This window comes from Myotis nattereri (genome assembly GCF_964212035.1).
Source record: "Myotis nattereri genome assembly, chromosome: 4".
In the NCBI taxonomy this organism is placed as follows: Eukaryota; Metazoa; Chordata; class Mammalia; order Chiroptera; family Vespertilionidae; genus Myotis; species Myotis nattereri.
The window spans coordinates 9,582,295-9,610,108 of NC_138079.1; the positions used below are offsets into that span (position 1 = coordinate 9,582,295).

The window sequence follows — 27,814 nt, forward strand, 5'->3', positions numbered from 1 at the left end:
CCTCAGATAACGTGATGGGGTGGGGAACCCCCTTCCTCACCAGGTAGCAGTTGCGTACTTTATAGCCGAGATGCTTACAAAGCAGCCCAGTGACAACCGCCCTGATCATTTTCCATTTTTCCTGTTTTGAGTGCAACCTAATACTAGTATCAATAAAATTATAGCTGCTTATATAATAGATGACTCACTGCCCATCTCACATCATAAAGTTCAGTGTCTCTCATCCAACTTTTGCTTCCCCTCATTCCTTCCCTGCTCCCAGGATCACTCACGTGTTTATGGCTAAGAAAAAGGTTTTTTGAAGGAACTTTTTAAAAAAATGTAAGAATTGATATGCTTCCTTTTCATAAGCAAGACTCAGATGACATAGGAAGACTTCTTTCATTGTTCCTGCGGGTCTAGAGGGGACTATAAGCAGAATGTTCCCATTTGCTCTGGTACTGATGGGGGTTTCTTAGAAAGCAGGTATAATTTTAATTTTTAAAAATATATATTTTATTGATTTTTTACAGAGAGAAAGGGAGAGGGATAGAGAGCTAGAAACATTGATGAGAGAGAAACATCAATCAGCTGCCTCCTGCACACTCCCCACTGGGAATGTGCCCGCAACCAAGGTACATGCCCTTGACCGGAATCGAACCTGGCACCCTTGAGTCCACAGGCCGACGCTCCATCCACTGAGCCAAACCGGTTAGGGCTAATTTTAATTTTTTTTTAAAAAGAAAAAGATGATTGTGAGGTTGGCCCACCTCACCTTTTGTCATTTGAAAGTGAGATGGTAACAGGGTCACCTGAGACCATTTTGGAGAGATGACTAATGGTTTTCTTCTCTTTCTGTTGCAGCCATACCAGCTGTCCTCAACAGAGCATCCCAGAGTCTACAAATAGTTAATCCTGGCCCACTGACAAGTAAGAATTGTAGTCCTTTTCCCACCTTCAGCAGTATTATCTATGCTTTACTATAATTCAGGGGTGGGGAACCTTTTTTTTTGCCAAGTGCCATTTGGATATTTATAACATCATTCACGGGCCATACAGAATTATCAACTTAAAAATTAGCCTGCTATATTTGCTCAAACATTCAATTAACTCACCCCTACTGCCTTGGCAGGGCCAGACCAAATGATTTCAAGGGCTTTATATGGCCCGCGGGCCAGACGTTCCCCACCCCTGCTAATTCAAGCTACTGTCCTTTCCCTATTTTTATTTGGGATACAGTAACTGGATGAATGACTGGAATTGCACAGGAAAACTAAAAGATTCTTTGTCAGAATGTCTCTGTCAACTTCTCTGTGAGGCTACTTCTTCATTTCTCTAATGGGCTTGTCAATTGTGCCAGAACACAAACTGTACAATCCCCCTCTCCCCGCCAAGTTAGAGCGTCTGACGAGTCAGTCTACTCCCTCGTTAACGTGAGGGGTTGAGACGGGTGGCTGTTTGGTTAGGTCTGGGTTTTCCCAGCTGGTGTATTCCACACTTTTCACTCCGCTTACTTCCGGAAGGAAGTGAGAAGGAATTCGTGAAAAATGTTTTGCTGAGGGTGCGTGCTCCATCCCGCATTGGAACCCTCCCCGCACACAAACATAATGCATTGCCCTGCAGACTCCCCCAAAGCCGCAGCGATTCCCGAAGCCATTGTCTTCCTCACATCATGGGGTCTGAGGAGCTGAGCATTGAGCCTTGTGCAACTACAGGCTGTGGAGTGGCGGATGTGGTGAAGAAACTCCTGGCAGTCATTTGGCATCTGTTAATGTTGTTGGTGATAAGCAAGAATACTAGCTAATTATCCTTCCTGTGTGGTGTTTCACACAGCACTCACCTCCCTGCACAAAAGAGAGTCGTCACCCCTTCTTTCTCGCTCCGCTCCCGGGGAGAGTTCTCACAGCTCAGGAGGAGCGCAGCCCCGGGCAGGCCAGCTGGGTTAGTCCCACATGCTCCCAGCACGCTGTGGGATCTCCCCTGAGCGTCACAACCTCTCTGCACCTGGGTTCTGCTCTGTTTTGCTTTGTTATCTGTAAAATAGAGATGCTAATAGTACCTAACTCATACAGTCATTATGAAATTACAAGTGTTGCTATGTTTAAAGTAATGAGAATAGTGTCTGGTCCTGGGGTGTTTATTTGTATTCTCCTCTCATGGCTTAGATTTTATTCCAACAGGTATTAGAATTGAATATGAAATTTCCCGTCTTGACTCTATTTTGCATCTTAGTATCACTGTCATTTGTTTCAACCTAATGGAGACTTGTGTGTGCCCTCTCTTCCTTCTTAATACACTGTGCTGTCTGTAAGAATAGGGGTTGTATCTTATACATCCTTGTAGCCTACACAAAAATATGCAAAAAAGAATAGAAGCCAGGTTTCCCCCAATATCTTAACCATTTTTCGGCTACCATGGAGTACCTCCATGCCCTTCAGCCGGCCTTTATGAAAGAGAGGGGCCCAGATAAACAGGCGGAGAAACTTCTCTTGCCTATTGCTATAAATACAGTCTCTCCCACAAGCCCTCTACGAACCTTAGCTTCAGGTCACGGCACTGGCGTCATGGTCTGGTCTTGGGACGTGTCACAGGACATCTCTGTTGTCATCACTATGGCATCCTGTTGGTACTTCAGCTGCCCCAGCCTGCCTGTGACCCATCGCTGCCTCCAGAAGAGCCAGAGGATCGCTCAGCTTGAAGCATTCTTTTTCATCAGATGTTTCACCCTTAAGGATCTCGTTAGCTGACAACACAGCTAAAATAAGCACAAAAGAGAAGCGTGTCTGTGCAGGGATGGCATCTTAGCGGGAATGTGCAGCATGTATTGGTTGCAGAGAACTTGAGCTTTGACCTGCATTAGAGAGCCACGCTGACACTGGGTGCTGACACTGAAGCTGACATTGAATTCTTGACAGTCCACTGTTTATAAACAATTCTGCAAGGATGCAGTCAGTAAGCACAGACGCCATGACCCTTCTAAGGAGGCAGTGTTTCTGTTGGCTCTCTCTTGCACCCACACTGGGGCAGCCCTTCCTGAGTCCCAAGCAGCACTAATCCCCTGATAATGCCCCACATCCTACAGATACTGTTTATCCCCCTTCCACGCATCTCTGAAGTAGCAGGAGGCAGGTAGAATTATGCGCTTTATACAGGGAGGAACGGAGGTATAGAGAGAACAGCTTTCCTGAGTCTCTAACTGACCAGACCAGGAAGTGTGTAAAGAGGATACCGGCTGTGCAAAGCTTGCAAAGTGAAACATGGATAATGCATACTGTTGGTAATTCAGACAAGAGTGTTCAGTTGTCTTAAAATATGGACGTGGCAGTGACATTTTCCAGAGAACACCTGCGGCGTTTCCAGTGTCTGTGCTTCCTTACACACGGCCCTGCTTGCACGTGTCATTGTGGGAGATAAGATTCCTTATAAGATATATATTGGGTCTTAACTTTTCCTCCTCCAGTTCCCAGCAACCTGCTGAGCCATCATCAGAGGGAAGTAGATGGTGACCACTTAGTTTACAAGAGACCTGTTCTTCTGTGTGCTTAGGCCCGTGTCCGTGAGCTCACAGCTCAAGGTCAGCCTCCTCAAGTACCTGCAGGTCCCTTCTGGTTGTAAACAGACCTCAAGGTCTTCTATTTCTTCTGGAACCCAAACAGTAAGAAAATCATTAGAGATTTACGGGCATAGGCCTCGAAAAGCCTTGATCTTAGCTCTAATTATTATTATTTTTTTTTTTTTTAGTCTGAGAAGGATGATTAAGCTTCTCCCTCAAAATTCCAGTGGGCCTGTGTGTTCTCTATATACCAATTCCTGGTGCGGTTTCTCTTCCAAGGCGTGACACACAGTTTTCAAGGATGAGATCCAAGACAAACATTCTTTCACCCGGGGTGACCTCAGTGGGTGGCGAACACTCGTTAGTGGCTCCTAGAAGTGGAAGCGTCCCCAAGTTGGTTGTGACCTTTGAGTTGCTCTGGCCCGAGGCCTTCTGGTGTGCTGAGCTCTGCAGCCTCAAACCAGCGGGTTGCCACTGCTCTCCAGAGAGCCCTGGCTTCCGCACACAGACGCCTCTCCGAAGACGGGGCCCTGACCTGTCAGTCCAGAAAGGCCTCTCTCCACACCAGCTCCTCATGGTGGCGAACAGCTTTCAGATAATGAGCGCTTTTGCCCTGAGGACACAAAACCTGAATGCATTGTTTAGGTGCCCTGCACCCGATACAAATTAACCTGCATGTACTGGGAAAGCAGGCTATTATACATCACCTTTATAAAAAGATTTACGGGAATCAAACACAGGCACCAGGTAGTGGTAGTTCAAGTAATAGTGTGCCTCACAGCACACATGTGAGATAATATATATTTCAACCAGAAAAAAACTCAAGAAGTGATTAATTAGTCAATAAAGAATGTCTCACTTAGAAAAGAGGGTATACAACTTCCAAAGGGCTTTTAAAAAGATAGGATTAGAAGGAAATTAATTTGCATGTAACTCACGATATATGATATGAAATAAGCTCATTCTTTTGAAGGTCAACAACTATTTAAACCAGGGGTTGGCAAACTGTGGTCCCCAGACCAGATGTTTGTTTTTGTAAATAAAACTTTATTGCAGCACAGCCCTGCCTGTTTGTCAGATTGCCTGCTGCTGTTTTGGGGCCATAATGGCCGAGTTGTGTAGCTGAAACAGACTATACATCTGCAAGCTGAACATGTTTACTATCTTGCCCTTTAAGAAAAAGTATGCCAACCCCTGTTATAAACAGGAAAATGCTTATTTCTGTAATGAATCAGTTTATGGAGCTAGTGATCATGCTTGTATTGGCCTCCTGCAGAAAATTATCTTCAGTTTGGTAGCTGACAGTAATGAGAATACAGGATTCACTGTACAATTTACTCACAGTAAGCTCCTATATTGTAAAGTAAAATTAACAAGTTTATTTATTATTGTTATTATTATTATTATTCAATGTAGTCCATCCAGTGAAAGCTGAACCTCTGTAAACGTGTGGTGATGAGTGGGGTGGGCAGTGATCTGCAGCTGTCACGTGATATTGCCTTATGAAGAGCAGTGGGTGTAACACACGCTCCATATGAGGGCAAGCTGAACGCTGCAGATTTGTGGGGTTTTCATAAACTGCATTCCTGCTGAGGAATAAAGACAGACCTCTCCCGTTAGGAAACTGCACTGCCAAAGGCTCCCCAGCTTGCAGTCTCACAGCATCATGGTAGATGTTGCAATTCCCACCAACGGCCTTCATGACTCTTCGGGGTTCTCAGGCGGCAGTCCTGTCTGTACAGCTGCGGTTGTCTTCTGGTCTCCGTCTGACATGGAGAGCAGCCTTTACGTCTTTGCTTTTGCCTCTCCAAATTGGATTAATGGGAAAGCAAATATTTGCAGGCGAGGCCACCTGTGCTGGTGTTGTCAGCACAGACGGTTGTGTGCACCTGTCACTGAAAAGCTCCTAGCAGGAAATGGAGCTCCTGGGCAGCATCCTTGCTGTGACAGAACTCTTTTCCTGAACTCCAAAAGCTGTTCATTCAAGTTGTGCGTCTTTTGCACTGAACTCAAATGGCTTGTGTACGGTGGTAGCTTCCTTTCCGGATTGTAGGTTCCTTTGAAGGCAGTGCCTGATCTTCCCCATCTTCATATGCTCTGCTCCCCCTCCCACAGCTTCCACAGGGTCTTACACAACCTGAGGGCTTCGTATTTGTTCAATGAATAGCTCAGTGAGGTCTGGGATTACGTGAGAGCAAATGCAGGAAGGGCGTGGAGAGAGAGCCCTGAGCATGGATTTCCTGGTGTGTGCACTTGCCATTCCCCCAACACTAACGCTGACAGAGATGAGTAATGTAACTATTTCCTTGACCTTGACTCTGAGAGCAACAGATGCATTTTTTCTTCTACCGTCTTTCTTTCTCGTGGAGAAAAGCAGGCAAGAGGCCCCATCCGAAGTGTTGGAGGTGTTCGTTCTTACCAGACAGTAGTGGCTATGGGAACTCTGTTATTGGGTTCAGCGGGTGGCACAGGCCGTGTGCAGAGGACTATGTGTGGAGTCCGGGGAGCTGGCGGTGTGAGCTTCACATATGTACACCCCGCACGCTGCCCATGTGCCACGAGCTTCCGTTCTCTATCTGTGCATGGAGACAGCAGCGTCTATCCCTAAGGGTCATTGTGAGGAGCAGGTGGGTACCCGGAAAAATGCCCGGCATGAGTTGGGACGGAATAGTTGTGAGATATTTTATTATGTTGGCAGCTGCTGCTGTTACTATTGCTCCTGAAAGAGTAGTGATGGCCGCCAGGGTCACTGGAAGCCCCCGCGCTCTCCCTCACCAGCTGACCAAAGCCTGTGTCCCACTTAATTTACTTCCACTTGCTGGGAGGATGGGAAGGACGCTGGATCTCAGAGCTGAGTCATATATATAATGTTTTTTAAATCCTGACCCGAGGATATTTTTCCCATTGATTTTTAGGGAGTGGAAGGGAAAGGGAGAGACGGAGAGAAACACCAATGTGAGAGAGACACATTGATTGGCTGCCTCCCACATGCCCCCAACCAGGGCAAGGAGCCTGCAACCGAGGTACATGCCCTTGACCGGAATCGAACCCAAGACCCTTCAGTCTGCCGGCCGATGCTCTATCCACTGAGCCAAACTGGCTAGTCATAGATTTTTTTAAGGAAATGAAATTCTCATAGAATCTAGAGCAGTGGTTCTCCTAATGCCGCGATGCTTTAATACAGTTCCTCATGTTGTGGTGACCCCCAACCATAAAATTATTTTCGTTGCTATTTCATAACTGTAATTTTGCTACTGTTATGAATCATAATGCAAATATCTGATATGCAGGATGTATTGTCATTGTTACAAGTTGAACATAATTAAAGCATAGTGATTAATCACCAAAACAATATGTAATTATATATGTGTTTTCCAATGGTCTTAAGCGACCCCTGTGAAAGGGTTATTCAACCCCCAAAAAAGGTCGCAAACCACAGATTGGCGACCCACAGGTTGAGAACCACTGCTCTAGAGGATGCCTGCACAAACCCTGTCCTGCTCCTTTTTTTTTTTTAATATATTTACTGATTTCAGAGAGGAAGGAAGAGGGAGAGAGAGATAGAAACATCAATGATGAGAGAGAATCATCGATCGGCTGCCTCCTGTATGCTCCTCACCGGGGATCGAGCCCGCAACCCAGGTACGTGCCCCTGGCTGGAATCGAACCTGGAACGCTTCAGTCCGCAGGCCAACGCTCTATCCACTGAGTCAAACCGGCCAGGGCACTGTCCTGCTCCTTACAAGGACTTCACCACTGAATGTAGAGCCCCAATACAAGATAATCTCACCTTAAGACCCTACCTTAATTACATCTGCAAAGACCTTTTCCAACTAAGGTCACAGTCAGAGGTACCAGGGGTTACCACTGAGATATGTCTTTGGGGAATACAATTTAAGCCACCACATATGTCTTTTTTCATAGCCCCACCACATATAATTCTTTGCGCACTTCTGCCAAGAACTCTGCCCTTGACATAGTAGCCCGCCATTTCTCTAGCGCTTGGGCAGTGCTGGAACACGCAAAGCTAAAGGCTTCTTTATTGCAGAATCACTCAGAGTCTCTAATATGTCTGGGTGCATTATGAATATCCAAGAAAAAGAAAGGAACCATAGCACATCCTGAAAATAGTGGACCAGGCAACTTCCTTTCAAGGGCGTCCCTATTACTGCCGCCGTGGCTGTGAGTGTTCAGGGGTGTGGGCATGTGTGTCTACCACAGTGTTCACACACTCAGACTGGGGGCGTTTGTGCTGGTCCTTCCCTGAGTGTGCACAGATCCTCCGTTAAATATCCACAGAGTTCCAAGGATGTGCACGCGAACATGGATTTTAGAGGCCACCTGGTCTCTAGTCTTGACTTCAGCCACTGTGCTGGAGGGAGCCTGGTAAAATACGAGGGCGATAGAGCAGATATAAAAAGAAAGTGGAAGGGGAATGGTAGCCCAGATTACACAGTGTGCTTTTTCTTTGAAAACAGCCCAGAATAACTCAAAATGGAGAAATGACTTCACCATTTCTATTCTGATCATTCTAGGCCCTTAAAGAGGGTATCGACATGATGCATCAGTGGGTTCATAATGATACTTTTTCAAAAATAGTCACCTTTGGAGGTTACTAAGACATCTACTCATGAGTCTAAAAATTGATACATTAAAGGATAAAATCAAGCAATTACCTTGCATTTTTTGTATGAGTTGCATTTCAGGGTAACTAATAATTGGAGAAGGAAAGTTGCTTCATTTTTGTTGTTATTTTTTCCCTTTACCTAGACATGATCTAGATAAAAAAAAAAAAAAAATGTAGATGAAGTGGGAGGAGTCGAGAAATCACCACTTTAGAACCTCTAAGCCAGCCGTGGGCAAACTACGGCCCGCAGGCTGGATCCGGCCGTTTGAAATGAATAAAACTAAAAAAAAAACAAAAAACCCCGTACCCTTTTATGTAATGATGTTTACTTTGAATTTATATTAGTTCACACAAACACTCCATCCGTGCTTTTGTTTCGGCCCTCTGGTCCAGTTTAAGAACCCATTGTGGCTCTCGAGTCAAAAAGTTTGCCCACCCCTGCTCTAAGGACATAATGGAGGTAGGTAAGATCATCAGTGAGTGACAGAATACGCAGGGTGTACTCTGTTCTGGGTACACCAGGCTGATAACACTTTGAACCCAGATCAGTGTTATCATCGTGTGACATGTCTCTGATACAAGACTTAACAGCATCCCCCAGAAGTGTTGAACCAAGTCAAATTTAAGCCTGTAGGTCTTACTGCCAGTTTATAGGAAATAACAAGAATAGAGGAATATTTTAAATGACTTTTTAGGAACGCAATAAACTAAAGGAAATTATCTTAAAAAAAAATAAGATGTAATAAAAAGGAGAGGAAATGTCCTAGATTTAAACAGACCTAAGAGACATTGTAAGGGCCTAGTTTGCTTTCTGATTCAAACAAATACATTGTCAAAAGACATTTTTTAGATAGTTTTGGAAATTTGAGCACAGGGTGGGCATTAGATGATATTGTAGGATCATTATTAGTTTGTTAAGTGTGATATTGGTTGTTTTCTTTTTAAATGAGAAGAGGCCTTAGCTTTTAGAGATACAAAAGTGGGTAGTTATGGTTGAAAGATGATGAAAACAATAGATAGGGGAGGTACACAGATTAGTCAAATGCTGACCATTGTTGAAGCTAAGTGAGGAACATAGACTGGTTCATTAAACCATGCTCTTTATTTTTGTTAATATTTTCAAATAATAAAAATAGAGTAATTCCTCATGAATAGATGGTCAACCTGTCCCCAAGGAAAGACAATTCAAATTCCCAGTGGAGCAGTGAAATTATCCTTACTAGTAACCAAAGATCTATCTCTGAAAGTTGGGCAAACCCCCATAAGAACACATCAGTTGGGGGGAGGAAAAATGGCGGAGGTATAAGCGGACGTGTCCTGTGCCTTGTCCTGGAGCAGATAAGGGTGAGCAGCTGAAACGGGTAACATTCAGCCCGAATAGGTAGAGGATTTTCAGCTGAGAGATTGTCTGCAGCTAGGAAAGACTGAGAACCCCCCAGGGAAAAAAAAGGACGGTTGGAGACTGCGGCTGAAGCCTCTCCTGGTGCGCCAGCTAAGCAGCGGAGACTGCGCCATCTTGGGTGATTGTTGCCGGCATCCAGAGACCAGCTACTAACCTGGAAACAAGGGATCTCCAGCAGCGTGACTGCGTGAACTCAGACGAGCACTGCTTCTTCTCACAGAAAGGTTGGACATCCCCTAAAGGTGCGGTTTGCAGTTCGGGTTGGAGGGAGGACCGAGCTCGCGCGCGCGGGGCGGAATCTGCGCCCCACAGAGTCCGCAGCCTTTGGGACCAGCGTGACCCGCGAGTGGGGAAGGGGCCCCACAGGGCTGCTGGCAGAAGGGAACGCGAAAAATGAGCCCATAGCTGGACTGGATGTAAAGGAGCAGCCTTGGACTTTGCCAATCTGCTGGCTGCTTGGTGCCAGGGGCGAGTGGGCTCGCGGAGACTGCGCGCGCGGAGACTGTGCGCGCGGAGACTGTGCGCAGATCTGGAAGGTGGAGGCTTGCGAATTCGCACAACTATCAGGCTCTTGTTACAGTTCCCCTTAGATCCGTGCATTTGATTATTAAACCCAGCGCATGGGATTCCCCAGTTGGGGTCATTAGCAGAGCCTGTAGGGGAAAGATCTTTTTGGGGAGCCTGGGAAACAGCGGACAGTGGCAAGGAACCAGCTCTGGGCAGTGGTCTTTCCCGAATCAGTTTCAAATACCATAGAGGACAAAACCCTACTGATAGAGAGGACTTAGAGCTTCGGAGGTAAATCCAGACACATTGCCACCCAGAGGCAGAGCCACGAACTGTCTCTTTTGCGATCACAAATAAAGGCAGTCTGGTAAAAAAATACAACCTGCCTTAAATTCAGGTCTGTGGTTTACTGCACGGAGGGACAGTGTATCGCAGGGAAGTTCAACACTCCCCTGAATGCCTGGCAGGACTGAGGCGTGCCAAAAAGAAGAGTGGAAGATCTGAAGCACCTTCACTTCCGAATATTTTTATATATATATTTTTTTAATTCTTTTTTCACCATTTCATTAAGAACCTATTTTATTTATTTTTTTTATTTTTTATTTTTTTCATCACCTGATTTTACCTTTTTAATTACTACATTTTTTAACCAGTATTATTGCTATCCTTTTACCATTTTTTCAAAGGTCATTTTATTTTTTATTATTTTTTTTATTTTTCTTTATTTTATTTTGGGATTAGTGTTCTACACTCTATTTTCATCGTTCCTTTAGCATCATTTCTCTCTATCTCACATTTACCCTTAAGCCAAAACTCTCTTCCTCACTTTTCCCCTTTTGTTGTCCTGTTTCTCTTACCCTATTCCTGCTTTGGATTTTACCTATTCCTTCTTTCTACCCACTGTCTAAATTTCACCCTACTTATATATCTAATTTCCAATCCCTCGCTCTCCCCATACAAATAGCCTCTTCCCCACCTCTATTTCATTCTCTTAATTTTTGTTTTTGTTTTTGTTGTTGTTGTTTGTTTTTTTTGGTCTTTTTGTGTTTTTTTTTTTTCTCTCCCTTTTCCCAATCTCATTTCGGCACTCCTTTTTGTTTTTTATTTTTCTCTCTAATATTTTTCTCTTTTTTCTTCTTTATCCCCTAATTCTCTTTGCTCGGGGGGGGTCACCTTTATTTGGGGTTATTAAGACCGTGAATGCATTTAGTTCGGTGCCTTGTACGTTGTGCCTTGTTGTGTTGTATTTTGTGCCTTTGAATCAGAGCAACAGAGAGAGATCTACATAACCAAACACCTTGAGAAGAGAAATCATGGTGAAACAAAGAACCAACCCAAATATGAAAGAAAAACAGGCATCATCAGAAAAGGAAGTAAACGAAATAGAGGCAATGGAGGCAAGCAACCTGTCAGAGAAAGAATTCAGAGTAATGCTCATAAGGTGGATGAAAAGAATGGAAGACCAATTCAACAATATGTGTAGGAACCAAGAGGAAATGAAGAAGAACCAAGAGGAAATGAAGAGAAACCAAGAAGAAATGAAAAACGACATCACTGCCATAAAGAACTCAATAGAAAGCATCAACAGTAGACTAGAAGAAGCAGAGGACCGTATCAGCGAGCTAGAAGACAAGGTAGAAAAAAATACCCAAACAGAACAGCTTCTAGAAAAAAAAATTAAAAAGCAGGAAGAGAGCCTAAGAGAACTCTGGGACAATGCTAAACAAAACAACATCCGAATAATAGGGGTGCCAGAAGGAGAGGAAACTGAGCAAGGAATAGAAAACCTGTTTGAAAAAATAGTAACAGAAAATTTCCCTGATATAGGGAGGAAAAAACTCACACAAATCCAAGAAGCTCACAGAGTCCCAAACAAAATGAACCCGAAAAGACCGACACCAAGGCACATAATAATTAAATTGGCAAACACCAACGACAAAGCAAGAATCTTAAAAGCAGCCAGAGAGAGACAGAAAGTTACCTACAAAGGATCCCCCATCAGACTAGCGACCGATTTCTCAACAGAAACACATCAGGCAAGAAGGGAATGGAATGAAATATACAAAGTCATGCAAAGGAAGGGTCTGAATCCAAGAATACTATACCCAGCGAGGCTATCAATCAAAATTGAGGGTCAAATCAGGAGCTTCACAGACAAAAATGGTCTACGGGAGTTTATTACAACCAAACCAGCAATGCAAGAAATGCTAAAGGGTCTGCTGTAAATAGAAAAAACAGGAAACAAAGAAGGAACGCAGCGGTAAAGAACAAAAATGGCGACTAACAAGTTTCTATCAATAATAACTTTAAATGTAAATGGATTAAATTCCCCAGTCAAAAGGCATAGGGTAAATGAGTGGATAAGAAAACATGACCCATATATCTGCTGTCTACAGGAAACCCACCTCAGAAAAAAAGATGCACACAGACTGATGGTGAAGGGATGGAAAAAGGTTTTTCAGGCCAATGGAAGTGAAAAAAAAGCCGGGGTAGCAATACTTATATCTGACAAATTAGATCTCAAAGTGAAGGACATAAAAAGAGATCAAGAAGGCCACTTCATAATACTAAAGGGAGCAGTCCAACAAGAAGAAATAACTCTGGTAAATATATATGCACCCAATATAGGAGCACCCAAATACGTAAGAAATCTTCTGGAGAAGATCAAGGGAGAGATTGACAGCAATACAATCATAGTAGGGGACCTTAACACCCCATTATCGCCACTGGACAAATCCTCTAAACAGAAACTCAGCAAAGAAACATCAATCCTAAATGACTCACTAGATCAGATGGAATTAATTGACATCTTCAGAACATTTCACCCCAAAGCCACAGAATATACATTCTCCTCAGGTGCACATTTGTCATCTTCAAAGATAGACCATATATTGGGTCACAGACAAAGTCTCTTCAAATTCAAGAAAATTGAAATCATATCAAGTATCTTCTCAGACCACAAAGGCATAAAACTGGAAATCAACTACAACAAAAACAATCCAAAAAAATCAAACACATGGAGACTAAATAGCATGCTATTAAACAACGACTGGGTCACCAGTGAGATCAAAGAAGAAATAAAAAACATCATGGCAACGAATGACAATGAAAACACAACAATCCAAAACCTATGGGACACAGCAAAATCAGTCTTGAGAGGGAAGTTCATAGCTCTACAAGCCTACTGCAAGAAACAAGAAACAATGAGAATAAATGACCTAACTCTACAACTCGAAGAATTAGAAAGAGAGCAACAAAAAAAGCCCACTGTAAGCAGAAGGAACGAAATAACAAAGATCAGAGCGGAGATAAACGACATAGAGACCAAAAAAACAATACAAAAGATCAACAAAACCAAGAGCTGGTTCTTTGAAAGGATAAACAAGATTGATACACCTCTAGCCAGGCTCACCAAGAAACAAAGAGAGAGGACCCAAATAAACAAAATCAGAAATGAAAGAGGAGAAATAACAACAGACCCCATAGAAATACAAAGGATTGTTAGAAAATACTATGAACAACTCTACTCCAACACACTAGACAACCTGGAGGAAATGGACATATTCCTAGATAAATACAACCTTCCAAAACTTAACCAGGAAGAATCTAAAAATCTCAATAGGCCAATAACTATGGAGGAAATCGAAGCAGTAATCAAAAAGCTTCCAGCAAACAAAAGCCCGGGGCCAGATGGCTTCACAGGGGAGTTTTACCAAACATTCAAGGAAGACCTAAAACCTATCCTCAGACTATGTCGAAAGATCCAAGAGGAAGGAACACTTCCCAGCTCATTCTATGAAGCCAACATCACCCTAATCCCAAAACCAGATAAAGACAATACAATGAAAGAGAATTATAGGCCAATATCCCTCATGAACATAGATGCCAAAATCCTCAACAAAATCCTAGCAAATCGGATCCAGCAGTACATCAAAAAGATCATACACCATGACCAAGTAGGATTTATCCCAGGGAGGCAAGGATGGTACAATATCCGCAAATCAATAAACGTGATACATCACATAAACAAATTGAGAGAAAAAAACCACATAGTCATATCAATTGATGCGGAAAAAGCATTTGACAAAATCCAACACCCTTTCTTGATAAAAACTCTCAGCAAGATAGGAATTGAGGGATCATACCTCAACATAATAAAAGCCATATATGACAAACCCACAGCCAACATCATAATCAATGGGCAAAAACTAAAACCATTCCCCCTAAAAACAGGAACAAGACAGGGATGCCCCCTCTCACCACTCCTGTTCAACATAGTACTGGAAGTACTAGCCATTGCGATCAGACACGAAGAAGAAATAAAAGGCATCCAGATTGGAAAAGAAGAAGTAAAACTGTCCTTATTTGCAGATGACATGATACTGTACCTACAGAACCCTAAAGACTCCATCGAAAAATTATTAGACTTAATAAATGAATTCGGCAATGTAGCAGGATACAAAATTAATGCTAAGAAATCCATGGCATTTCTTTACACCAATAGTGAACTTACAGAAAGTGAAACTACAGAAGCAATCCCATTTACCATTGCACCAAAAAAATTAAAATACCTAGGAATAAACTTAACTAAGGAGGTAAAAGACTTATATGCTGAAAACTACAGGACACTGAAAAAAGAGATAGAGGAAGACATAAACAGATGGAAGAATATACCGTGTTCATGGATTGGTAGAATAAACATCATCAAAATGTCCATACTACCCAAAGCAATTTATAGATTCAATGCAATCCCCATTAAATTACCAATGGCATATTTCACAAATCTAGAACAAACGTTCCAAAAATTCATCTGGAATAAAAAAAGACCCCGAATAGCTGCAGCAATCCTGAGAAAACACAAAGTAGGTGGGATCTCAATACCAGATATCAAACTGTATTACAAAGCCACTGTTCTTAAAACAGCTTGGTACTGGCACAAGAACAGACATATAGATCAATGGAATAGAATAGAGACCCCAGAAATTGACCCAATCCACTATGCCCAATTAATATTCGACAAAGGAGGCAAGAGCATACAATGGAGTCAAGACAGTCTTTTCAATAAATGGTGTTGGGAAAATTGGACAGATACATGCAAAAGGATGAAATTAGATCACCAACTCACACCATACACAAAAATAAACTCAAAATGGATAAAAGATTTAAACGTAAGACGGGAAACCATAAAAATACTAGAGGAATCCACAGGCAGCGAAATCGCAAACATATGCCGAAGAAATTTCTTCTCTGATAATGCTCCTAGGGCAATGGAAACTAAAGAGAAAATAAACAAATGGGACTACATCAAAATAAAAAGCTTTTGCACAGCAAAGGAAACCATCAAAAAAACAACAAGAAGACCCACTACATGGGAGAACATATTTACCAATGATATCACCGATAAGGGTTTAATTTCCAACATATACAGGGATCTCATGAAACTTAACAAAAGGAAGATAAACAATCCAATAAAAAAATGGGCAACGGACCTAGATAGACACTTTTCGAAAGAGGACATACAGAAGGCAGAAAGACATATGAAAACCTGCTCAAAGTCACTAATTATACGAGAGATGCAAATCAAAACGACAATGCGTTATCATCTCACACCTGTCAGAATGGCTATCATCAACAAATCAACAAACAACAAGTGTTGGAGAGGATGTGGAGAAAAAGGAACCCTTCTGCACTGCTGGTGGGAATGCAGACTGGTGCAGCCACTGTGGAGAACAGTATGGAGCTACCTCAGAAGACTAAAAATGGAACTCCCATTTGACCCTGTGATCCCACTCCTAGGAATATATCCCAAGAAACCAGAAACGCCAATTAGAAAGGATATATGCACCCCTATGTTCATAGCAGCACAATTCACCATAGCTAAGATTTGGAAACAGCCTAAGTGCCCATCAGCAGATGAGTGGATTAGAAAACTGTGGTACATATACACAATGGAATACTATGCTGCGGTAAAAAAAAAGGAACTCTTGCCTTTTGCAACAGCATGGATGGAACTGGAGAGCATTATGCTAAGTGAAATAAGCCAGTCAGAGAAAGATAAATACCACATGATCTCACTCATTTGTGGATTATAGAGAACAACATAGACTGATGAAAAAGGACAGACCCAAAGACTGAGAAACAGCGATCAGGCTATCAATCCCTAGAAGGAAAGTAGGGGAGGGCGGGGGTAAGGGGAAGAGATCAACAGAAGGACTTGTATACATGTATATAAGCCAAACCAATGGACATGGACAACGGGGGGATGGGAGCACGAGTTTGTGTGTGGGGGGGAGGTTGGGGGTTAAAGGGGGGGGGATGAGGACACATTTGTAATTCCTTAACTAATAATAAAAAAAAAAAAAAAAAAGGATGATAAAACTGAAGAATGCTATTAGATTTAGCAATGTAGGCATTGTAAGTGATTTTGATAGAAGTAGTTGTGGTATGAAAGTCTCATTGCAATAGCTTCAAGTGAGAATAGGAGAACTGCAGATAGTAAAGATAAACAATTATCTATTAAATAACATAAAGGAAGAGTGATACCTGGGGAGAAATGGGGGCAGTGTGTGTATATATATATATATGTATTCCAAGATAAAAAAATATCATATGTGAATTGCATTATATGGGAATGGTATCATATCAAAGTCAGCTGAAGCCATCTTTGACCTGTTTTGACTTTTACATTTTATTTTATTTTAAATCTTTATTGTTGGAAGTATTACATATGTCCTACCCCCTACATTTATTTTGATCATCCACTAAGCTTTCTTACTACTAACTCTGTTATAATTTTCTTGAACTTTGTTCAGTTATCTTTCTACCTCTTCTGCCAAACCATTAATAAAATTCTGGGCTCCAAATCCCACTTCCAAAAAAAAAAAAAAAAAAAAAAAAAAAAAAAAAAAAAGAACACATCAGTTGGGAACTGCTGTGGAAAACCAGAAAATGCTTGAGTTCTGGCTAAATAGACATTGAATGAGTTGTGCTGAAGTGTGTAGGCCTAAAGGGTTAATGTTGAAAGACATCCTTGTCCTTAGTGGCAACAAAAAGTAAATGACATGGCTAGAATTTCAGGCTATGGCTATGGCCCTAGGTCATATCTGAGCTAAAGATCTCATTGCCACTGTTATCTAGTGTGATGATACCACAGCTAGTGTGATAGCTTGCACGTAGTAAGCTCTGTTGTAGGCCTACTGCTGGTGCAAGCAATTTCCTAGAACTGAAGTCATATTACAGTAAATACTACTGTGTCCCAGTAGATTTCAAGACAGTGTGACCATAGAGAATTTGCATTTTGTCCCGTTGGATTAGCCTCTCACCACTCCTAAAACAGGAAACAAGGTAATATAACCAGTAGGCTTTTGATTAAATCACGGACCAGAGAGAGAGGGTAGGGAACCAGTTAGGTGCAATTTTATCAATGGAACCTTTTTCTTATTTCTACTTTCTAGTTCTTTGCTCTTGAAGCCACAACTTGAAGGCTTGCCATTTATAAGCCTACAGAGAACATTTGGCATAGGGCCACCCCGTCCGTGTCCACGCCACAGGGCCTGCTTTCCTCCCACTCACCTATGTCCCCGGTCAGGGACTTACGAGGCTCAGAGCAGTACAGGCAGCCTAATTATTCAAGCTCACAAGTAAGAAGAAATCCAAATGGTAACCAAAAATAACAGAACTTTATTTCAGAGACGATTCAGTTCCCTTGGTGTTGCTGACTGATTTCTAGGAGCCCTGGGCTCAGTGCTCAGATGTCCCAGAAACAAAGAGAGGAATCATTTGCACCACACGCATCTGTTCATTGGCCTGAAAACTATGAAAATTGGTTCATAACTTGGCCTACTCTTAAAAGAAGAAGAAAGAAAATCACACACTTGAGAAAAGTTCCTAAAATAAAACCATGAAGCATGTGCCTAGATATGTCTTCCCACCAAGTCATCCTTTACGGTTCCCCTCAATGTATCTTCTATTCCTCCTGCCACTAACGTTTCATGGAACAGGAGAAATCAAAGATGTCAAGGTTTTATGAAACATTTTAAACCAGAGGCTTTGGGCAAGCAAGTGAGAGTGGAAATGAATTACCTGTCTGCCCCTGTCTGTATCAGCGAGTGGGCAGGTACTCTCCCATAGCTGATTACCAATGAACCCAGCAAATGTAACCCAGCATGTTCCACTCACCCCCCCTCCCCATTCCTCTCTTTGCCAGACTGGGTTCATGCCCACGTGTTAACAGAAATCGTGACTTTCAGTCTTCAGCTGACTAGGTGAGATTTTGGCATGCAAGCTAATACAGATGAGTCTACAATCCTCATAGTAAAAGTAAAGGCATTCTTTTTCTTTGCCCAGGTAAATAAGCAAAACACAGCTCTAGAATACATTAGAGTTCAGTTCCATGAGAACAGAGATTTCTGCTTTGTCCCTTGCAATGTACTTGGCACTAAGGGCTGACCCATGGTGGGTATGAATGAAATACATCCTAACGGAATGAATGGTCCTGCAGGACAGAAGTTCTCTGTGCTTGGACGAGTCCTTATCCTATAGGCTCAGAGCCTAGAAAGAAAATATTCCTGCAAACTGACTTGAGGTGCTCGGGGATGCCCTGCAGCAAGGCAAGTTCAGTGAGGACATAGCTGAGACGCCGCAGTGGCCGTCGGCACACTAGTCTCCATTGCCTCGCCCATTCTAGATTATCAGATCGTGGTGGTAAGCAGGCTGGGAACATGTCTCCCATATGTTCTCATATTGGGGCTTGGGGGTTTTCTTTTTCTTGTTTGGTTTATTGGTATCTGAAATTGTGCAGATAAGCATATTAAGACCACGACTTTTCCATTACCAAGCATTTTTGTTATTAACAGAGGAGGTAACTGAATCACTTAAAATGAAACAATTCCATCCTCTTTAGTGCACCATAAACACAGCCTTAGCTTTGACTGTAATGATAGGGTGTGGGTGATGCTGCTGAGAAAATGGTGTAATTATAACATTACTGTTGAGAACATTGAGCTGTGCTGTGCAAAGTTTAAGATGGGATTAAGGCCCTTTTTCGATATGAATGAGACTAATTAGCCAACTGCAAGCAGGAGCTTTGTAGTATGACATTAATAGTATCATAAAACCCCGCCTGGCTGGTGTAGCTCAGTGGTTGAGTGTTGACCTATGAACCAGGAGGTCCCAGTTCGATTCCCGGTCAGGGCACATGCCTGGGTTGCCAGCTTGATCCCCAGTAGGGGGCATGCAGGAGGCAGTCGATCAATGATTCTCTCTCATCATTAATGTTTTTATCTCTCTCTTCTTCTCCTTTCCTCTCTGAAATCAATAAAAATATTTTTTTAAATAGTATGATAAATTTCAGGGCCGAAGTAAAAATGAAGGGAAACGGATGCCTTTCTGAATTGTCATGTGTTCCTAGGAGTCTGTATAAACACATCATGCTCACCAACGTGAACAGGCATGGCACGGTCACGAGGAGCTAGCTTAGCACATCAGCACTCTAGCTGGTTGCCCGCCCCTCCTGGCAGAAGCACCTGACACAGGTGTATCACGTGCCTCAAGTTTTATTTCCCTGAATATGGCTTTCTTTCCTCTTTTTCCCTGACTTGTCCAATGATCCTTGATTTGAGGCTACCATGGATTTAAATGGGCAGTGTTCTCTGTCCCGGCTGGGGCATGGGTGGCCTTGTGCATTTGTAAGTCATTGGACTGTGAAATTAAATGTGTGAAGTTCATCTCAATTTAAAAAATTAAAGACCAGAGATTTCTAGCCACAAGAAATATAAAGAAGTAGAAAGAGCAATGTCAGGAAGCCTGGCCTAGCCCCACCACATGAAAGTCGTGGACTTCTTGAAGCAGTTTTCTTCTTTTCAAAGGTGGGAATATCTGTGTTTCCACTCGCACCCGCCCAGGGATGAGGTGTGACAACAATGTGCATGGTCCTGCCAGGGGTCTGGGCTCTGTAAACCAAGCGGAGTTCTGAGGTTTATTCTCCGAGGAGAGCAGGTTAGGGGTTGATCCCAGCCGTGGAGCAGGTGGGGAGCATCCCCGCCGTGTGACCAGGCTCTGGCGTTATTTCTTTGGTGCAGGGGGGCCTGGCCCACAGCGCAAGGAGTCTGTGCAGTGTGCGCATGTGCTATGGAGGATGAAAGGGAAGACGGTTTGTCTTTCTGACCTCATCTCTATTTCTGACTTTCCTTAAACTATTCCTCTGTTTACCCTCCACCTCAAAATGGGGATGCCTCACCCCTCTTTGTTAATAAACATCAGGACACGGAGATTTCACTTTGCCTTGTCTCACCCATTCCCTTGGTCCATGACCCTTCTACATGTATAATAATAATAATAATAATAATAATAATAATAGTAGTAGTACTAGTAGTGGTAATTTTCTTTTTATTATTACTAAGAAAGAGGGGGAGAAATAGAAATAGGAATAAATATAAATACTTCCTGCACCTGACCAACAGCTTGTATGGAAACTGCCTGCAGATTTGAGCTGTTTTCACTTCCCTTATTTTGTGGCTTCATCAACAACCAAGACAACCTGCAATACCTCCCGCCCTTAAGATTTTGTCTCTTAAACTTGACCAATATTTCCGTTCCTGGAATCAGTAATGATCATCTCTTCTGTCAGTGGTTCTCAACCTTCCTAATGCTGCGACCCTTTAATACAGTTTCTCCTGTTGTGGTGACCCCCAACCATAACATTATTTTCGTTGCTACTTCATAACTGTAATTTTGCTACTGTTATGAATCATAATGTAAACATCTGATATGCAGGATATATTTTCATTGTTACAAATTGAACATAATTAAAGCATAGTGACTAATCACCAAAACAATATGTAATTATATATGTGTTTTCCGATGGTCTTAGGCGACCCCTGTGAAAGGGTCGTTCCACCCCCAAAGGGTCGCGACCCACAGGTTGAGAACCTCTGGTCTAGAGGCTCTGAACGTGCAACTGAGTTTCCTAAAACTTCCCTCAAATGACAGGAGAATTTGAGAAATGAAAATCAAAGGAGCCACTCCAGCAGAACCTGCTTCCTCGCTGCTGCTTACCAGCTGTGGGGTGTCCAAGGGGTCACTTAACCCTGAGCCTTCAGAGGCTGCTGATCTGTACACAAGGACAAATACCAACTGCCTTGCAAGCTTGCATGAAAATTCCCACTGAGCGTGCTATGAATTTCCTCCCCTTTTCTCTCTAGCTCTGAAAATACGTGGTATAGGAAGTCGTTAATATTTCATTAACACAAGAAAAAGTATATAGATATACCAAACCCCAAATCTGATATTTTTCAAAATATTTTTAAAGGGGTACTAATTTGGAATTGTATGAATGGAATAGGGGTATTTGTAAAATCATAACAATTATTGATTGAAACTAAACAAAATATCTTAATATATTGGGAGGGGCTGAAGATAAATATTCAGCAAAAGAGGAAATTATTAAAGGGCCTAGGTGTTTGCAGTTAATTCAGAAGCTATACACCCCGTGTAAGAGGCAAAGCCAGAAAGGCTGGTGCTCAGAGGACTATGGTCCACTCTCTGGGCCTATGTCTCACTCTCGATAAGCAAACTCCTCGTGTACAAGTAGAACAGCCAGAATAACTAAAGAAATGATTCCTCAGAACTGGTTAAAAAATCAAATCCGAAAAGCATGATCCTGGGCTTGGAGTGGGGTGATTGCTGCAGGCATTTTTAAAATGACGTACCCCAAGGCAAGGGTCCAGTTTGACTGCTCTAAAGCGATGTGACAGGTCGAGAAAACGGAGCATGTTCTGAAAATCCTGTTCACTTTGGTGGTAAGCCAGCCAGCCAGGGTGGAAAGCAGAGGCCCTCGCTTTAGAAATGTAGATTTCAGTTGGAGGAAACAACTAGAAAGGCAGGTTTCCACCTTCCACCTACTAGTGAGTGGGGAGCACTTGCTGAGCACCTGTTAGAGGCATAGAATGAAAGACGCCCAGGGAGTGGATGGTTTAGGGGCCCAGGGATTAGAAAGAAAGAAGCTATGGCTCCTGGACCTGAAGTGTTTACAATTTTTTGAGGGTTTTTTTGCCCCCATATTCCTTACACTGTGACTGTTATTTAAAGTCATCGGCCACATAAACTATTAAGGAACCTCCAGATTCTCTAGTATTACGGAGAGCAACGGAGTGTCATATTTCTTATGACACTAAGAAATTGTGACACGAAAATGCTCCCCATTCACTACCCCAGTTACCTGCCGTTGCCTGGGGCACTTGCAAGCAAGGACAGGAAAATGCCAGTACCAGCCAGTTCCAGATAATGAAGTCATTTGTTCCAAACATTTTCACTGTGTTATTAAATTAGACCAGTTGGGACTAAAAAGTAATAAGGTTAAGGTTCTTATGAGGCGCATGAATTAATTAACTCTGAGGATAATCCCCAAGGAAGAGTTTAAAACAAATTTTTGAGCAGTAACGACTTTATTGGGATTTATTTAAAACTCAGAGTCTGCACTTTTAAAGATGATGTTATTTAAATATATGAGTGCTGGCATAGTGATTAAACTTATGTTTTGTTACTTTGTGAGCACATCAGGTACTAATAATTGAAATAAAATCTGTGAGATTGGTGACAGCAGTAATAATACACCGCACTGCCCTAACCGGTTTGGCTCAGTGGATAGAGCGTCGGCCTGTGGACTAAAGAGTCCCAGGTTCGATTCCTGTCAAGGGCATGTACCTTGGTTGCGGACACATCCCCAGTAGGGGGTGTGCAGGAGGCAGCTGATCGATGTTTCTCTCATCGATGTTTCTAACTCTCTATTCCTCTCCCTTCCTCTCTGTAAAAAAATAAATAAATAAATAAATAAAATATATTTTAAATAATAATAATAATAATAATAATATACCCCACATGGAAGCCTGGCTCTATGAAACGTCATTGCTGTAACTATGGTTGTCCCTTGACTCAGAACTGATTCCCCACATAAGTGGGTTACAGAGCCTTCATCTTGAGCACCTTTCCACACATTGCAAATTCATAAGTGCAAGTAGCCACACAGCTATGAACTTCAAAGTGATTTTAAATGGTTATAAACCTTCCATAAAATAAGCTGGACTTGCCATCTACCTGCTCTCTGGGGACTTTGCTGGGAGAAAGTGGAGTTATCAAATAGGGGAAAGAGATCATGGGAACAGGGTTTGCCTGATGTCTCCAAGCCTAGTAAAAGGGTCCTGCTTGGGTATTAAAAACCCCTAGAATGACTGTGGGAGACTCTCACACATGTTGACAAGGCTTGGGTTTCTATGATTGAATGGAATGCCAAAGTAGCCACACTGCTCACGTGCTCCCCTGAGGTGTGCCTAGTCCACATCTGAGAGGAAAAGTCTTTCTATGTTATTTTTTAAAAATATATTTTATTGATTTTTTTTACACAGAGGAAGGGCGAGGGATAGAGAGTTAGAAACATCAATGAGAGAAAAACATCAATCAGCTGCCTCCTGCACGCCCCCTACTGGGGATGTGCCCACAACCAAGGTACATGTCCATGACCGGAATTGAGCCTGGGACCCCTCAGTCTGCAGGCCAACGCTCTATCCACTGAGCCAAACCTGTCAGGGCCCTTCTATGTTATTATAGTTTGGTCCCAGGTAACCTTCAGTCTCTACTCAACCGCATCTCTAATCTTTCCATCGCCTTCCCAGCATCTTGAAGATCCCAAAGGTGTTAGGGAACCTCCACATTCTCAAGGCTGGACCAGATTTTGAGTGGATAGCCTGAGAATGAAACAGAAGCTTTGGTGCGTGGTAGCCTTTTATCAGTAGGGGATTAAGACGAGCAAGCAGGGGCCCAAGATAGTAGACACACATGGACCAAGGGGTGAACTTCGATCTCAGCTGGACCATAGTGTATCCCAGAGCAATGAGAAATGAGAGAGACATACCACTTAGAGTGACACGTTGAATTGTTCGTCCTCTCCTTCCTTTACCCCTCCATTTCCACTTAATCCTCCCAGCACATCTCTCCAATAAATGTGTTTACTCAAAAATATTTTCTAGACTGATAATATCAATCAAGAAGATGGGTGGTAGTTTTTTATTAAAGCAGAAAAGTTGTATTAGCTGGTTTCATTGGGTGAGACTTCTGCTGTGTTCTCAACTTCAGCGTTCTGTCCCAGTACAAGTATTTTTGAAGCATGTTTTTAAACCTGATGGTATACTTGCCTCCCTCTTGAGTTAAACTCCTGGTTTAAAAAAAATAGTCAAAAAAGTACCAAAAAAAAAGGCATTGTTTCAAATTCTATACATGGGCTATATATTAAACTATTTGGGGCCATCAGTCAATTGTGTTTATTTTTGTTGATACTTTATTTCAGATGAGACTTTTTTGTATAGCTGTGCTGATATGCAGCTTTCAGATTACAAATCATAAACCAAAATTTGTAGGGTCAGAGGAAAATTCAAAATTAGAACCTGGCAAATCCCAGCTGCAATAATTAAGTAAAATACTGCACATTCCCTGCTTTTTACCTCAAACAGATGAAATGAAAGTGCTAGATTTTGTATCCGAGGTAGTCATGGCAACTTTAAAACTTCAAATCCTGGACTTGAGTTTTTGACCTTGAGAAATAAAACATGGTCTTTAGAAGAAGGTCTTTGGCCTGATCTTTAAAAGTGATGGTACTTCTACAGAGTGAATTTTCAAAATTACAGTCTGCCTGTGGTGGATATGGGTAGGATGTCAAATGGGGTCTCTGGTTTGTTAAGTGCCTACTTTTAAAGACCAAGTTTTTATTTCTTCTTTTTCTCACTCTGTGATTTCACTGACCTAAATGGGTTTGAGGACTATTTACATCACAGAGAAGCCCAAATGGCTGATGCTAATTCATAATAAGGAATGTGAGTCCACAAAACACTAACAAAGTTATTATTTGATGCAGAATTGTAAGGAAGTTTCGTGATTATTGAAAGAAACAAGAAAAAAAAAGATTGTTTTCATTTCCAGTGTTGAAGACATTCATCATTAGACTTACCACCTGAAAATACTTTATCATCATAACAGTGTTTACATCATGTTCACCACGACCAAATCTAAGCCCTTTATTATCACAAGTCCGTGTGGTCAGTCCTGTTATCCTTATTTAACAGATGAGGAGACTGAGGCACAGGAGAGTAAGTGACTAGCAGAAGCACACACCCGGCTGAAAAGTGTCACATATAGAAATTTTTTGATATTTGCAACCATAGTAAAACAAAGACTTATATTTTTGATATTTATTTTATATATTTAAATGCCATTTAACAAAGAAAAATCAACCAAAAAAGTGAGTTCGCGTGTCACCTCTGACACGCGTGTCATAGGTTCGCCATCACTGCTGTAGAATAATGGGAAGCCGTGTCATAAAGAGGGTGAGGGTATGGGCTTTCTACACATGGTGCTTCCCATCTCTGGGCCAGAGTTTCCCATCATTATCATGGGATACCCATGCCCATGTCATGCTACTTGTTAAAAAGATTGAATGAGATAAAATACTAAAAGCTTTGAGAACAGAGCCTGACAGATGAAAGTACCCAATAAATGTTAGACATTATTATCATGATAAATACATTAACTTTAGTTTGTGAATTATGGTAGCCATCATTCACAAGTTTCCTGGGTGAGAATTGACAAACACATATTAAACCAGCACTTTTTAGAGTTTATCTCACAAGAATTAAGATTACTCTTTTTCTGTTGTTGTTAATCCTCGCCTGAGGAAATTTATTCCATTGATTTTTAGAGAGGGTAGAAGGGAGGGGGAGAGACAGAGAGAGAGAGACGTTTCAATGTGAAAGAGACATCAATTGGTTGCCTTCCGTATGAACCCCAACCAGGCTGGGGATTGAGCCTACAACTGAGGTACATGCCCTTGACCACAGTCGAACCTGGGACCCTTCAGTCCATGGGCCAACACTCTAACCACTGAGCAAAACTGGCCAGGGCAAGATTACTCTTACCACTCTTATTTCATGGAATTGGAGGAAACTCAGACTACAAGAAAAGATGTTATGTTCCTAAAATCCAATGAGCAAGGATTCAAACTCAGGGCACTCTGGCTGCAAAGTTTCAGCTCCTTCTACCACCCCGTCTTGTTCTAGACCCAGGTTTGGTCAGCCAGTGCCTGTTGATTAATTAAAAAAAAAACAAAAACATCAGTGCAAAACCAAGGGGGAGAAGCAAGCTTGTGAAATTTCGTCGTGGGCATGGTAACAAATGTGATGCAGCTCTGTTGACTCGGTGGACAAGAATCGTGCTGCTCTGTGTGAAGACCTGTTCGAGTCCATTAACAATTACAGCATGCTGAGAGACCACCCAGGAAGTCTCAGTTGGTACAGGAAGTGGCAGCTAGGGCTCCTAATTGAGAGCTGTTGCTTCTTGAATCAGTGCTGAGCCATTGCTCCAGGGGGATATTAATTCACATCCATGGACGATGTGAAACTCAACAGCTGACCTGACCACTTGTCACTGCTGACGATCCTATAAAACTTCTCTTAAGATGGGAACTCTGTGTTCTAGTAAACCACATGAATATTTCCTGTGTGTTGCCCTACAGCTTCCAGAGCTCTAAATCACCAGCATAGAAAGGTTCCTTTACTCCCCTCGGGTATAAATATTGTGGTTCTATTAAGTGTTCAAAAGGAACGCCTGCATATTTCCTTTTGGACAGATACGCTAGCCTGCCCCTCTTTTTTCCTATTTCCTCTATACTTTTACTTTTTCTGTCATGTTTTCACCAATGGTACCTGAATTTTAGAACCAGAGGGCAGTTGGAAATGCCGTGCTCGTGAATTTCAGAGATCTGGGTCAAATCTTACCTCTACCTCTTACCGGCTGAATAAACTTGGGTAAGACATTTAGCCTCTTAGAGTCTTTTATTCCCCATCTACAAAGTGGGGATAATAGTGTCTTCTGTGGTTGCCTGGAGCATTAAATGTATGAGTTTCTGGAACATGGTTGCATGCAGTGTTAGCAGAATCTGACCCATTGCCCTGCCCCCCACGTGAGCAAGGCCATGTCCCAAAAGACCCAAAACACATTGTTCTTTTCCAGATGAAGATTTACCATCTCTCCTTAAATGTATGCAATTTGTGCATTTAATTTCCTTTATGAGCCAGAAGTTGTCTTGCATCTGACTGAGTTCACCACACGAACGTAACACTGCCTTTCAGATGTGAGCCCTTTGAGGCCAGGGCCAGCAGGAAAACCTCTGAGCTATTCTTTTCTCCTTTTCTGGTTACAAAAAACAGCACGTTGTTCCTGAAAGTGGAGGGCCAATAGTAGACAGATCAACTAGGAGAATCAAAAATAGCCATTCCTAAGCCCCTCCCAGAGAACCTGCTGTGGTAGGTCTGGGGTGGAGCCCAGGAACCTGGGTGTCCGTCCAGCTCCCAGGTGTCCTGGTGTGGGCAGAGCAGACCCCTAGGACTACCGGCTGAGAACACTGACCTGTAGAAAGGGATGTGCCTTCTGTAGCAGAGTTCATGCAGACCACTGATCATGGCCTCGGCCAAGCTCTGCAAAGAGAAGGGAGCCAACATAGAAGAAAACCGGCAGGGCCTGGAAACCCCTTACCCGGGAGGGAAACTCCCCTTGGCCTGCTCCCAAATGCCAGACTGTGTCCTTCATACCTGCATCAATGTTTCATTTTTAAGCCATTCCTCATTCTCCTTTAACAGTTCAAAATAGTGAACATAGTTTTGGTAATTCTCATGCTTACGAGTGGTATCTGATGGGAAGATGCCTC

General features: G+C 42.4%; 1 protein-coding gene across 1 annotated transcript in view; it reads left to right on the top strand.

Annotated features, from left to right (window-relative positions):
• The window catches only part of GHR (growth hormone receptor), a 120,264-nt gene that overhangs the window by 51,852 nt on the left and 40,598 nt on the right, over nt 1-27,814 (top strand). The window contains exon 2 of the mRNA XM_081089003.1: nt 844-909. Coding sequence (XP_080945129.1) covers nt 844-909 — 66 coding nt within the window. The remainder of the gene's footprint in view (nt 1-843; nt 910-27,814) is intronic.